Source organism: Plasmodium knowlesi (genome assembly GCF_000006355.2).
Source record: "Plasmodium knowlesi strain H genome assembly, chromosome: 14".
NCBI classification, from domain to species: domain Eukaryota; phylum Apicomplexa; class Aconoidasida; order Haemosporida; family Plasmodiidae; genus Plasmodium; species Plasmodium knowlesi.
In genome coordinates this window covers 438,662-452,343 of record NC_011915.2, presented here as the reverse complement: position 1 = coordinate 452,343, position 13,682 = coordinate 438,662, and the positions used below count along the sequence as shown (strand labels likewise).

Sequence of the window (13,682 nt, the reverse complement as noted above, 5' to 3'; positions counted from 1 at the left end):
AAAAAAAAAAAAAAAAAAAAGAAAGAAAAAAAAAGAAATAATTATAATAAAATAAGCAGTAAACAAGCGAGTAGTCGCGTTGGAAGATAATATTTTCAATGTTGTAGAATAAATTTAAAGCAACGGTGGATGGGTAACCCGCTTGGATAAATAAAAACATGAATTGGGAAAAGGTGTAAACATGAAGCTGGAGGAGGAAAAGGCGAAATGTAATCTCTGTCTAATTTAATTTCATACGTGCATTAAGCATTATATACGTAACAACTGCATTCTTTAAAATGAGTGATTTAATAATGCAGTGAAAAGCGAATTCGCAAACATTTGGTGGAATAGCAACGTATACTTGATTTACAAAATGTGGAATGCAAAAAAAAAAAAAAAAAAAAAAAAAAAAATGAAAAGCAAAGGAAAGGAAATGAAAGGAAGGAAAAGAAAAGAAATATAGGCAAGGCGAGATATATAAGTACAGGGGGCTGAACACATTTTGCTTTTAATAAATCTATAAATTGTCGCAAAAGGCAACTTTCATGTAGCTGCCGTGGGTACGCGCATGGGGGATGTACGTATGTATGAAAGTGCACATAAAGGTGCGCGAGGAGGGAGGCTATATGAGTATCTGGTGGAGTACATAAGCGAACGTTCTCGCGGGGGCAGTACGTGCACCCAGTCGGCTGTTCACATTCGTATGCATCCTGTCCTCGAAACAGACAACTGTGCGAGTGAAGCTGACGTGAAAAACACCTTTGTCAAAAAAAAAAAAAAAAAAAAAAAAAAAAAAAAACTGTTATGTGTTAACAGAAAAAGAAACAAAAAACATATATACCTTAAAAAAATGTACACACGTTAAAAAAAATATATGCACTCTAAAAAAAAATATGTACTTTAAAAAAGCACATGAAGTTTGTTTATCTACATGCAAAAGTTACACACGTGTACTCTTCACCATACTTTTTTTTCCTGCATATTTTTTACGCCTTCATTTTTTTCCCCTCACCTTGGCAAACTGCGCAAAATGAACGTTTGAAAATTTTTTAACTTTCGATTGGGCATTTATAGGGACATGGAAAAGGGGGAAACCCAATCAGCATGAACGTAACCATACACGTTGGCATAATCATACATGTAAACAAAAATAGACACACAAATATACGTGGAAATGGCGCTTAAATACATGTACACACTACACTGAAGCAAATAAAACAATCTATCGAACGTGATCTGGTCGCCACATAAATGGAAAATGCGACAGGGGTGGAGGAAATAAATGCTTTGTTAAAAACTTACGCTGTGTGGAAAACAAAATGGAAGAAAATTTCCATATAAAAGTTATGTGTACATAGAGTAATGTTTGTAAGTAGGATGGGAGAAGGGGGGCAAGTTGCAAATTCGGTGGCAAAATACAACTTGATTACAACGCATCATTCAATCAATTTTTTTTACTTTAAAACTGTTCTCCCTCAAGCTGTGCCATGCCGCGTTTTTTTTTTTTTTTTTTTTTTTCCCAATTTTGCAAGACGGAAGTAACGGAAAAAAAATATTCACCTTTGCAGTGGTGCAAGTGGCAACTACTTTAAATAAAAGGAATGAGAAAATATCGTGAACGGGGTACCATCACCAAAATGGACACCCTTAGAAGTGTATGTACTATAACTACAAGAATCTCCATGCACAAGAAGAAAATTTCCACTTCACTAATATATTTTCACCTTCTACACGTATACACAATGTAGGCGTTTAAAAAATGTAACTTCATGCTACAAGGATGCAATGGTAGGGTACATAAAAGGTTTCACGTATGCGCACGTTTTGTTGTAAGGTTACTGTGGGCAGGCACATAGACATATGCGTGTATGAATGCATGTACGTGGGTGCATGGAATTCGTGGTTGCCATTTGGTTAACCATATGGAACGTACTGAAACATGAAAAAAATGGAGAACGCGAGGGGAAATGGCTTGAGGCACATTAAATGTTCATCGGAGGGGAAAGGGAAGTAGAGAGAAAAGATACATAAGGGGTAGTGTACAATGAGAAAGTAGCGAGGGATGAGAATTACACATTATGTACTTTATTACATTAGGAAGACCGAAATAGTGTAGGTCACAACGAAATACCAAATGCACACACTAAAAATTCGCTAGCACAAAAATGGGGTACACACTATGCAAAAGACTACGTCTAACATAAACCATGTAGCGAGGCTAACATAAAAGTAAAACGTATCAAGTATGAGGAAGGGGGTATGGGAGGTTGTTACTGTTTCTTCTATGAACGTAGGATTACTCCCCTCGGCTTTTTCAGTTCACATAGTGAAGGGGTGTGAGTTAAAGAAGAGGCAAGGGAAAAGAACATTTCAATTTTGTAGAAGCGGCAAAAGATTGTTACAAAATTGCACATGTATGTAGAGGTAAGAATAACAACGATGGCTAGAAGCCTCAGCGGGGAGAAACCACACTGGGTAGAACCCACGGGTCGCTACAGGTAACAAATGTTTGTAGTAACGGATAAGCAAAGAAAAAAGAGGAAGCCCGAAAAAAGTGAGAAAACTGGAAAGAATCAAAAAATGGGGAAAAAAATAAAACAAAAGAAAATAAATTACAAAATTTAATAGGACTAAAATGTATAGGAAAAGGAGATACATACATTGGGTTCACGATGTTTTTTTTTTTTTTTTTTTTTTTTTTTCATGGGCCTATAATTAACCTTTTCATTTTGCATCCATCATTACAATAATTTTTTTTCTGTGTACGCATTTTTTTTTTTATTTTTTTTTATATGCACTCTCCGAATAACACATCACTTTTGAAGAGAGGGAGAAAAAGGTAATGTTAGATAAGGACCAAACGAAAGTGATCCCTTTGCACATGTAATGAGAAAAAATATAAAAAAAAATGACATCGCGATATGTTGAGTCTTTACATTTTTCCTACCAATTTATGCAGCCTCAAATGGGTGTACGCGTTTTTGAGTACAGGATTCTTTTTCAGAGTGACGGACGGGTTCGCATGCGCACGTAAATAAATATATACATAAATGAACACACTACGCATAAAAGAGTATGCATGCACGTATGTATATGTATATGTATATCTATATCTATATATGTATATCTATATCTATATATATATATATACATATATATATAGCTAGGCCTACACATTGACACGACGCGGTAGAAACACCCAAGGCATAGAAAGGTTAAAAAGGAAGAAAATCGTTAAATGTAAAATATTATCCGTATGTACATTTTCCCCCGGTATGGCACTGTTGGTTGGGGACCAGGTCGACGAACATTTTCGTCCCTCAGTTCGGAGGAGCAAAACTATAATCCCATACGTCTCTGTGTGGGGTAAGAACAAAGGTATAATTTATCTGGCCTTTCTACTCATCTATATTCCAGGTAGTCATATTTTACAAATTGTTCCTGCACACGTTTGCTATGTGAATGTGGGTCTATTTTTACGTAGTTTTTTTTTTTTTTTTTTTTTTTTTTTTTTTTTTTTCCTGAGTGTGGAACACGGAAAAAACTAAAGAAACGAAAGAATAATATGGGCGCCTTTTTGTAAATACTCCGATGAATGATTCTAAGGCATAACTTAACATATATTGGGGACGGGTCAAAATAGGAGAATATGTTTTTTTTTTTTTTTTTTTCCAGTTGTGTTTTCCGCTGGGTTGTTTTTGTATGCGTATCTCCATGTGAAATATCTTTTCTTTTTCCTCACTACAAACAAGCGGTTTAAAAGTGAACATGCGGAAGAGGTGAAATTTTTTGTAGAGTCAGTCAACCTATAGGCTACTACTACACACCCCTTAGCATATGCGCGTAAATTGGAAAGAGGGCCCAATGGTATCTGCACAATTTTTATCGTTGCTGCAAATATAATATATGACATGCGCAGTTTGCGTCATTTCTCTGCTGTTCATTTGGAAAGGTGTCTAACCATTACCGCTGCGATTGCGCTTTATACACAATGGAGATAAAATGATGAGACGCGCCATTTCATTGAACAAAAATTTCTCGTCATTACACAAATGTTAGTCCAGCATGTTTTTGCTTCTTTCTAACACAAGGGGTACGGAATGACAATGCGTGTAAATATGCTACATGGGGAGAGTATTTTCTCAAACAGCGATGAGGCAGATTCTGGGTACGTACATCACCCTTCGATGTCATTCTTTTTTTTTTTTTTTCCTTTTTTTTTAAATCTACTTTTACATTTAAAAATAGAGTGGTTTCCAATTCAAATGCAAAGCTACACAGTCTTTCAAAAGGGGTAAAAAAAAAAAAAAAAAAAAAAAAAAAAAGTGGGAAAAAAAAAAGAACATTTAATACATTATGAGGAACATATTTCTGTCTAGCCCATTTTTCGTGTGCTCATATATACATACACAATTTGCACACAAAGCGTTGTTGTGGCATAGCTACGCGAACATGCGAGTTTAACTTCATTTCTTCATCATTTTGTGCATTTTGGTCTTGGCCATGTTGATTTGTTTCGATTTTGAGAAATCCTTTTTCTGTTGGAATTGTAAGGCATTTTTCTTTTTGTCGTCTTTTCCCTTTTTCTTATCATCCTTTTCCTTGCCGGCCATTCGGGACTTGTTCTACAGAACAAATAGAAAGAGGGGGCGATGGCAATAGTGGTAATAATGATAGTACGCCAAGAGACTGCTCAGTTGGGCATAAAACGAAGCAGATATCTCTTTTGCAGCACGGATTGGTGGTTAGCACCGCCTCGGCATAGATAACATAGTATGCACATTTCTCATATGTATAAATATGTGCAGCCACAGTGTTGGAGGTGTAAATTGTAGGTTTTTTTCCCCTAGCGTTCTTTAAGCTCAATGGGAAAAGAAACAAAAAAAACACACAAGGGGCATTTGCACATACAAATATATAATACCATCTAAAACAAAAAGGGAATAAAACATTCCAATTTGCCTTAAAATGATATTATATATTTGTACATATAATTAAAACCTATTTTAATTTTTGAAGTTTTACTACATGATCATATTTTTTCGGTTGATATTTTCACGACTCATAAACTTCATTGTGTGTTCATTCGAACGCTTCATGAGGGTGTTTACCACTGGCGGTATGTTTGCGCTAGCACGTACGTGTCGCCTTTTTTCCCTCATTTATTTATTCACTACTTGGATCACGATTATATTTATCAGTATATATTTATTACTATATATTTGTTACTATATATTTATTATTATATATTTACTATTACATATTTATTATTACATATTTATTATATATTTATTATTTTTTTTTTTTTTTTTCATATGGCCCTTACCTTGGCTTCAATACTTTGGACGTAGGCCTTTCTGTTTCGAATATCCTCAACGGTTAAACCGCAGACAGCTTTCTGCACTTTAATGGTTTTCTTGTACCTTCTCCTTTGCGTTGTTTCAATTTTGGTTTTCTTGTTATTTCGTCTCCAAGTCTGCGTTGGTGATGGAAGGAATAACAGAAGAATGAGTTGGGAAGTTGCAAAAATGTGGACACCAAAGGAGCATAATCAGAAGGGCTTAACCCCCCAATTTGGCCGTCATGCATGGACTCACCTGTGTCCATCTCAACTTGGCTGCTTTCTTCTTCTGGAGCGCAAGAGAGGCAAATTTGGATGACAGATAAAAGTAAACTTTTCCATCTCTGGCAATAAATTTCTGGCCCCTTCCTGGGTATATCCTGTACTCGCTGAAGGAGCACGCCTCCGTTTTGACTGTTGTTTTGATGGACGACATCGTTTTCGCTCGTTTTTTAAATAATTTTTATGTAACCTGCAGATGTGGGGTTGATGTAAAGGAGGGGGGGGAGGGGGTGATACTTTCACTGAGGGAACTACATAACATGGAACGCTTGCCTCCATCTGCGGTGGGCCTACATACACATGACAATCTCTATAAGTACATAAGCACACTTGATGCGAACGGGGTTTTGTAGCAATGGGTTAACGTGTTAACACTCGTTCGTCAATGGCGTAGAAGCATAAGGAGCATTAATTAGCACATAACTGTAGTTATTTTATTATATTTATTTGCTTTTCCCGCTTTGACTGAGATACACTCCCTCAACTCCGCTCGCCAGCGCCGGCCCCGGAGTGGAGCGGGATATGCCCTTCCCCTCTCTCTGTGTACATTTTTTTTATCTCAACAGGTACGTTTTCCCTTTTTCGCGCAGTACGCTTGGATTAATTCTCACGTACAATCGTTGTTGCATACAATCATTGGTACATCCCTGCACAGCCCCCCGTGGTAAAAGCCCCCAACTTCGGGTAAACCTTCAATCAACTTTTTTCGCTGCTTACCTTTTACTTTCCCCTTTATAGGATTTCCGTTCGGCGGAATGATGTAAGAATTATGGAATAAAACTTTTTTATATTTTCTTAACAAATATTTTTCGTCACTGTTTTTTTTTTTTTTTTTTTTTTTTTTTTTTGGCAAATTCCTTTTTTAAAATATGCTTTTTTAAAAACGACTTAAAATTTTTTAAATGAGCTAAGCCGATAGAGGGTCACTTTTTTTTTTTTTTTTTTTTTATCAAAATTTTGCTTGCTTTTTTCGCGCTTTCTTGCTGCGCCTGGCCCCTCTTTTTATTGTATATTGACTTGGGGTCGTTTGAATTGATTTGTTTTCCCATGCTTTAAAAGCGGCGAAAATTTCGCGAGTGCGCATATGTATATGTTAGGGGGGCAATTATATACCACGAATTGCATTCTCTTAGCTCATCATGCGGGTACATAAATTAGGCATACGCGGCGGTGATATTTTTTTTTGGATAATCGGAACGATATGCGTGTGGTGCTATTTCCATGCTTCCCTTTCGCAGTTTCCGTCCCGTCACCTCCTACCGGCATAACCATATAACAACCGCTGTTGCGCATTTTGCATAACGAAAAAGTACACTTAAAAAAAAGAAAAGAAAAGTGCCTGTTCGAAGCATCTAAAAGAAGGTAATTTCCTTAATAAAATGGTATTTATTTAAGCTTGCTTTTTTTCATTTGATAAGGGGTTCGGGCATAACTCCGCCCGTTCACGCCGCCATGTGCATTTCACTTTGGTCCCCAATTTTTGTAGGCCACCCCTCATGAGGGGCCCAAGAACTCCGTAACGTTATAGCGCCCATATGACATAAGTATAAAAATGACAGGTTGCCTATCAGTTTAGGTATACCTACTGATTATGCGCGCATACTGTGGTGGAGAAACCTATATGGCGACACTGCTTAAATCTCATTCCTGAGGAGAGTGCATTATTTTCTGTAGCGCCATGTGTCAGTGGTACAAAAGATGTGACCAGTTTGGAAGCAGCAGAAATATTTCGCTGCACCTACATATATGAGTATATATATGAGTACATATATGAGTTTTACTGTGAATTTTTTTTTTTTTTTTTTTTCCTTATTTCCGGCAGGTAGTACTGCACTTTCTGTGGGTCCATAATTGCTATTACCCTTCGGCACAGGCAGGGCATAAACCATAAAAATATTGCGCATGTATATAAAAGTGCAGAAAAAGGAAAAATTTTTGTACGTTTTGAAAAGCGTTCGTTTGGGGAATATTTTCGCTTTTTCACCCCATGGCGGGAAAATTACGGGGAGTCCTACTAAAATTTTATCATCTCCTGCGTTTAAGCGAACCGAATTGGAACACATATGACCCAAGCGCGTATTTTTCCTCACCTGTGATTAATTCTGCTCTTCATATTTTGGCACCGGCATATGATAGCCGCAGCTAAGCAGAAGCATGTTTTTTTTTTTTTTGCAGGATTAAAGTATATGGGATGTTGCGAAAAAAGGCAGCCATGTTTGAGGAAAATACTACTGCTGAAGTGACTGACCGCTTTTTGTACAATTGTGAAGGAAAAATAAAAAAATAAAAAAATAAATAATATATATATATTTTTTTTCTTTTCAAAGCAAAATGAATAAAGCATGAGGAGTTTTCCGAGTTCATTTTGCTTCATTTTACATTTTTTTTTTTTTCCAGCGCTTTGAGTGCCCATTTTTATCTTTCTTTCTTTTTTTTATTTTTTATTTTTTATTTTTTTTGTCCTTAAGAAAGAGAGAGGAAGGCTTGGCCAAATATCTTAACATCGCAAAGAGGGGAATGAATTGGAGGGAGAATCTTTCAAGTGGCTCGAAGTGTCAGTTTTTTTTTATCACCACTCCTGCCTCTTTATTTTGTACAGTTTTTCTCCCCCTGTTTTTCTCATTCCTTTATGGTGTTTTGAATCGGATCCATTTTTGTGCAAATCGTGGGCCACATATAGGAAAAAAAAAAAACAGCGTCCTTTCAGTAGAGCTCTCTGTAGGAAGTATACATATATACGCTTATCCAAGCCAACGTGCACTTTGTTGCTCCTTCTACGACATTTTGTGAGCCTGATTGAGTGTGCCCCCACATGTGCTAACTGCGGAGTTGCACAAATTGAGATGACTACGCCGTACACTCGGTGGTGAAACAGTGGAGAAATATAAAAGGCGTATGGACAGGAACAGAAGCTGAATTCCCAAGTTATACGCACGAAAGGAAACGACGCATATGCTCCTCTGCTCAAGCGGGAGGATTTATCCTATTGGCAGTTTAGCGGTGTAGCGGTTTGGCACGTTAGCAAGTTAGCAATTTAGCGGCTTAGCGACTTACCGGTTGGCCGTTAAACCGCTTTCCGCGATTACACGCAGGGAAAGCAACTTTCAGAAGAACATCCAACCCCCGCAAGGAGGGAAAAAAAAAAAAAAAAAAAAGAACTGCGCAGAATGGAATTCTTCGAATGGAAGGAAGATAACGTATGCATTGATGAGGAAACGAAGAAGAAATTAAACGAAAGTATCGTAAAGTCCGAAGATGTGTACAACGTAAGTGAATTGCTTAAACGCTTTCGCGCGCTTAAATTTGATAATTTAAATTATCATTCAGACAAATGTATTTTGGCAAGAGAATGCGCACTGATCTACATACTGACTTATAAGAAGCACATTGAATCAGTGAAAGAGGAAAATATACAGCTCGTTGTAAGAAATATAAGAAGGTCAATCCTCAGTGTAAACAACATAATCAGCAATATAACGGAGCAAATTTTAAAATGTTTTATAATTTTAAGGAATCTATATAACGATATTTTAAAGTTAAATAATGTATATTTAGCAGATTATTGCTTATTTTCAATAATAGATGGTATTTTGGGAAATTTAAATGACGAGAAGCTTCATCAGTCGAAACCTTCTCTTTGGGGTATGGCAGGATTTTTATCGCTAATAATTTCGAATTATAAAAAGGCCTACTTTATGTATAAAGGAATAATTTCTTACAAATGTATATTTACTATTCCTATATTTTTAGAAGAATCTACAGAGCTAAAAAAAATGGCCAAATCAGATTTGTACAATATTATACTTAAAGAGAATGATGAAGATATTTGCTCCAATTTTTCGCGGTTCGAAGCGTATACAAAATTACACCTTTCCATTTTTATAATTTTAAACGACACGAGAGAGGTGTGGAGTTACATATCTGAGTTGTTTAACAGTGCCTATAGGAGAAAAAAGTACATATACTTTTGCCTAATTTATTCTGCCTTGGATGTTTCATCTCACTATTGTAGAATAACATTTACGACTCATTTTGAGAAATTAATGCACTTACTGAAAACAGAGCTCATGCCCGTTTTAGAGGAGGAATTGAAAAAGAATCCGCCACCATCTTCTGAGGAGAAGGTTGTGCAGTACTATATTAAGAAGCTGCACGTGGAGCATTTGGATAATTTGTCCAATTCTTCTTTGCCCGAGGGGGTTGTCGTTATGCCCGATGAGAAATTGTTGTACATGGGTTTGGGAATATAGAAGATTTTTCTTCTTCTCTCAAGTTATTTACCCCACGGTTTGTCTCTTACGTAGCTATTTTTTTTTCTCGTCCTTTTTTTTTTTTTTTTTTTTTTTCTTGTTTTTGTTCCATAAAGGGACCTGTGTGCTATTCACAGGCAGAAGTTTGTATATGAAAACGGTACACCACCTGCCAGTACCTTTTTTTTTTCCGTATCAAATGAAAAAATTATTTGTCTTTTTTACGCATGCCTCTGGTGCAGAATTTGAATTGAACTTTTTTTAGCTTCCTCAGGAGGAGTTGAATTATTTTTATTTTATCTTTGTCTTTTATGTGAGTTTCTTTTGTGCCAACTCGTTCGTGATTGTCACGATTGAGTTAGACTTGTGCAGTCGCTCCTTTGGGTGCAGCGTGACGCGGCAGGGCGTGTCATACAGGAACAGACCATATTTTTTTATGTACACCTACATGAACTTATGCGCACACATGTGCCAAGTGGTAACCTTTCTTAAAGTGTCGCCCTTCTTTTTTACTTTAACTATGCTGTGAATATTCCGAAAATTTTTTTTAAACATTTTTCCCTCGCCCAGCTAAAAGTGTGGAGGAATGTCAACTGAAACGAGCACAACGAAAACCGCTAATGTGTAATCAGAGTTTCAGGTCGACGTACTTACGTATGGTCTTTGGGGGAAGGAGAAAAAAAATAAATATAGTATATTCGTTGAATGGTATATTTCTGCTTATAAACGTTGCCAAATACTCCTTCAAAGAACATAATTCTATATTCTTCGGAGAAGTAATTAATGGGCACCATTTCGTAGGAGTTGGTCAGGAACAAAAGGGAAAGGCATATTTGCGTTCCTTTTTTTGGTACATACATGTAAAAACCATTATAACATCAATTTATTTATTTTACTTTATTTATGAACAAAATGGTTATATGGGTCTGTTTATAAATGGATGCATATTGTTCTTGTTTAGCGGGAGGAAGTGAATTTTAAAAAAACCCACTTGGCATTTTTCCGAATATGCTTCTAAAAATTTGATGTACGCATTTTTAATGATAAATGTTTAAAAAATAGCAAATGCTTCTTCTTTTTTTTTCTCTTGTAAAAAAAAATGTACATAGGTGTACGAGTCCAATAAACATAGATGCAGTACCTCATTTGGAGAGGCACTTTGCATACGTCTGCATATAGTACTCTTCTTTTTTCTTTTGTTAATAAAAATCGATGTGAAGTTTTTGTTCAGGAGAACAGACTTCGGAGCGCCACATTTGTACGTACGCATGAGCACACATGTAACACCCAAAAGGGAAGCTCTAAATTTACAAAGAAATTGCCTTGAAGTTACCATAGGAAGGAATCATTGCTTTCGAGAAAAGAATTTACGTTGGCAGTTTCGGAAAAGATAGAAAGCATTTTCGCGATTGTGCTATTCGGCCATTGGGTCCATCCGCAACATCACCCCCTCACCATTTTGGCAGCTTCTCCTTTTTTAAATGTGAAAATGGTACACTCATTTTAGGAGTAATACCCAATTCCTGGCTGTGCGCGAAAATAAGTGTATACATGTAAGTACATATGCGTACACTTGTGCCTATACATTTGTAGGCGCGTTTTACAAGTCATATCGTGCAAAAGGCGTTTAAGATTATGTTTTTTTTTTTTTTCTTTCTTTTTCTTTTTCTTTTCTTTCTTTTTTTTTTTTTTGAAGCTTCCGTTATTCATTTCAAGTTTACAATAAGCAGGAATTTTTGCATATACGAATGCTGTGTATTTTTTGACCACAATTATATGGTAGCTGCATTTATTTTCATTTGACGATTAGGAGTGTAAAGTTATATGTAAGTGTACATATGCGAATTCACGTGAACGCATTTTCTACAAATGTAGTACTTCTGAGTGTAGTGTTTCTAAGCCTGTTCTCTCCAAACGTATTGCTTATGAACAAACATGTAATTAAAACTACGAAGCAGAACTTTCCTCCTGAATTAAACATACCCCAGGGGGCCAAAATTCCTTTTTTTCTTCTTTTTTTTTTTTATCCCCCTTATTTTGTTCTTGTAAGCAATGACTGCCTGAAGGGAAAGTCGCGCGAGTTGTGTTTTAATGTGCATATGTAGGCGTGAAGTCGCGTAGTCCTTATGCTGTGCAACTTTTTTATATAGGGATACGCACCAAGGTATGTATATCCATGTGCATCCCCGGACGTATGTGTATTTATGCATATGTACACACCTGTGTACGTATGGCACGTTTGTTACCTTCCTTTTTTTTTTTTTTTTTTTTTTTTTTTGTCCGTGTGTAATATATATATGTATACGTACGCTTGCCGATACGTTGTGTATGTGTGTGTCCCTGCGCAACCGTATATTGCCTAACTTTGTTGTAAATCGATTTGTTGCAAGCAGTTGAGAGCGCGTCAATTCGGAAACGTGCCTACGTGCATGATACCAAATGTGTGCTCCGCCTCCCATTCAAGAATATATGCACAAGCCCATATACTAATATGAGAACATTTATCAAACGCACAAAGAAGGGACAAGGGCACATGTACTATACGCCGTTTGTGTGCACGAATGCATATATATGAATAATACAAATTTCAGAATGGAAATATAATATGTGACATTTTTTTTTTTTTTTTTTCGTTTTTATAAAATTGTTAATATGAAAATTTAGAACAACGTAACTTGTTAAAAAAAAAAAAAAAAAAAAAAAAAAAAAAGGATCATAACAATTTTACACATTTTTTTTTTTTTAACCTAAATAGAGTGATGTACGGACTTTGTTTTTTTTTTTTTTTTTTAATTCATGCGTATATGCATGTTCTTGAACTTTTATAATTAAATATGCCGTGTTCGTATGTCCTACGCATGTAGGTGTGAATGTGTGGGCGCGTATGTACGGACAAATGTTTGTAGATATATATGTGTATATATATGTACATGTGTATATATATATATTTATTTACACATTTTGGAGTTTTTTTCGTTTTCCACCACATTGAAACCTATCCCATTGTTTTATTTCATCCGCGCGTGTTTAACGTGTATGCCTATGTGAATTCTTTTTTTTAAAACCCCAATCCCGCAATTATTTGTCTTTCCGTTACTTCCATTTTTCTCGTTTACCAAGAGGAAAAGGTATCGTTCCCCTGATTTGTATACGCAGAAAAAGGAAGAAACGAAAGAAATGCGAAAGGTAGCGCAAGCGAAGGAGCAATAAAGTCTTTTTAACTGTTCCTTTCGCGCTTCAAAAAAGAAAAGCTTTACATATGTTCATGAGTGACACAGGACATTTCACGCGTTGGCGTAAATTTGAAAGGCATTTGCATCTCATCCCTTGTTTTTTACGTTTCCATTCATGTTTACACTAAAGTTTACACAAAATTTTACACCAAGTTTTACACTAAATTTACACCAAGTTTTACACTAAATTTACACCAAGTTTTACACTAAATTTACACTTAATTTTACACTCAATTTTACATTTAATTTTTTATTTACCCGTTTTGCTTATTCGGTGGCGTTCTTATGCGTACCCATCACGCACCCATTTATGCATTGTATATGTAGTGTCACTACGTACGCTACGCGGGTAAGCCCGAGCAGACACCCATGTGTAAGGAAATGCGCTTACATATAGAGAAATTTAAAAGGCCCTTCCCCCCAAGTTACATTTTCAAATAAGCAAATCTACCAACGCAATTTTGTTTGTTTCGCTATATTAGCCCCACTTTGTTTATCACCATTACTCTTCGTGTATTTAATATTGTTGCTCATTCCTTCTTTTTTTAAATGTGCCCTTACTAGTGTAGGTGTAAAGTAGTTAAAATATGTGAA

General features: G+C 36.0%; 2 protein-coding genes across 2 annotated transcripts; one reads left to right on the top strand and one right to left on the bottom strand.

The window, feature by feature from the left end:
• Positions 1-4,448: 4,448 nt before the first annotated feature.
• PKNH_1409500 (60S ribosomal protein L24, putative) lies at positions 4,449-5,759 on the bottom strand (the record flags this gene model as incomplete). The annotated part of the gene is made up of 3 exons (XM_002261948.1): positions 4,449-4,607; positions 5,309-5,458; positions 5,580-5,759. 3 exons carry the CDS (start codon positions 5,757-5,759, stop codon positions 4,449-4,451), a joined length of 489 nt encoding a protein of 162 aa, XP_002261984.1.
• Positions 5,760-8,772: 3,013 nt separating this feature from the next.
• On the top strand, positions 8,773-9,855 carry PKNH_1409400 (conserved protein, unknown function; the record flags this gene model as incomplete). The annotated part of the gene is made up of 1 exon (XM_002261947.1): positions 8,773-9,855. The coding sequence occupies one exon, from the start codon at positions 8,773-8,775 to the stop codon at positions 9,853-9,855; it is 1,083 nt and encodes a 360-aa protein (XP_002261983.1).
• Positions 9,856-13,682: the final 3,827 nt, after the last annotated feature.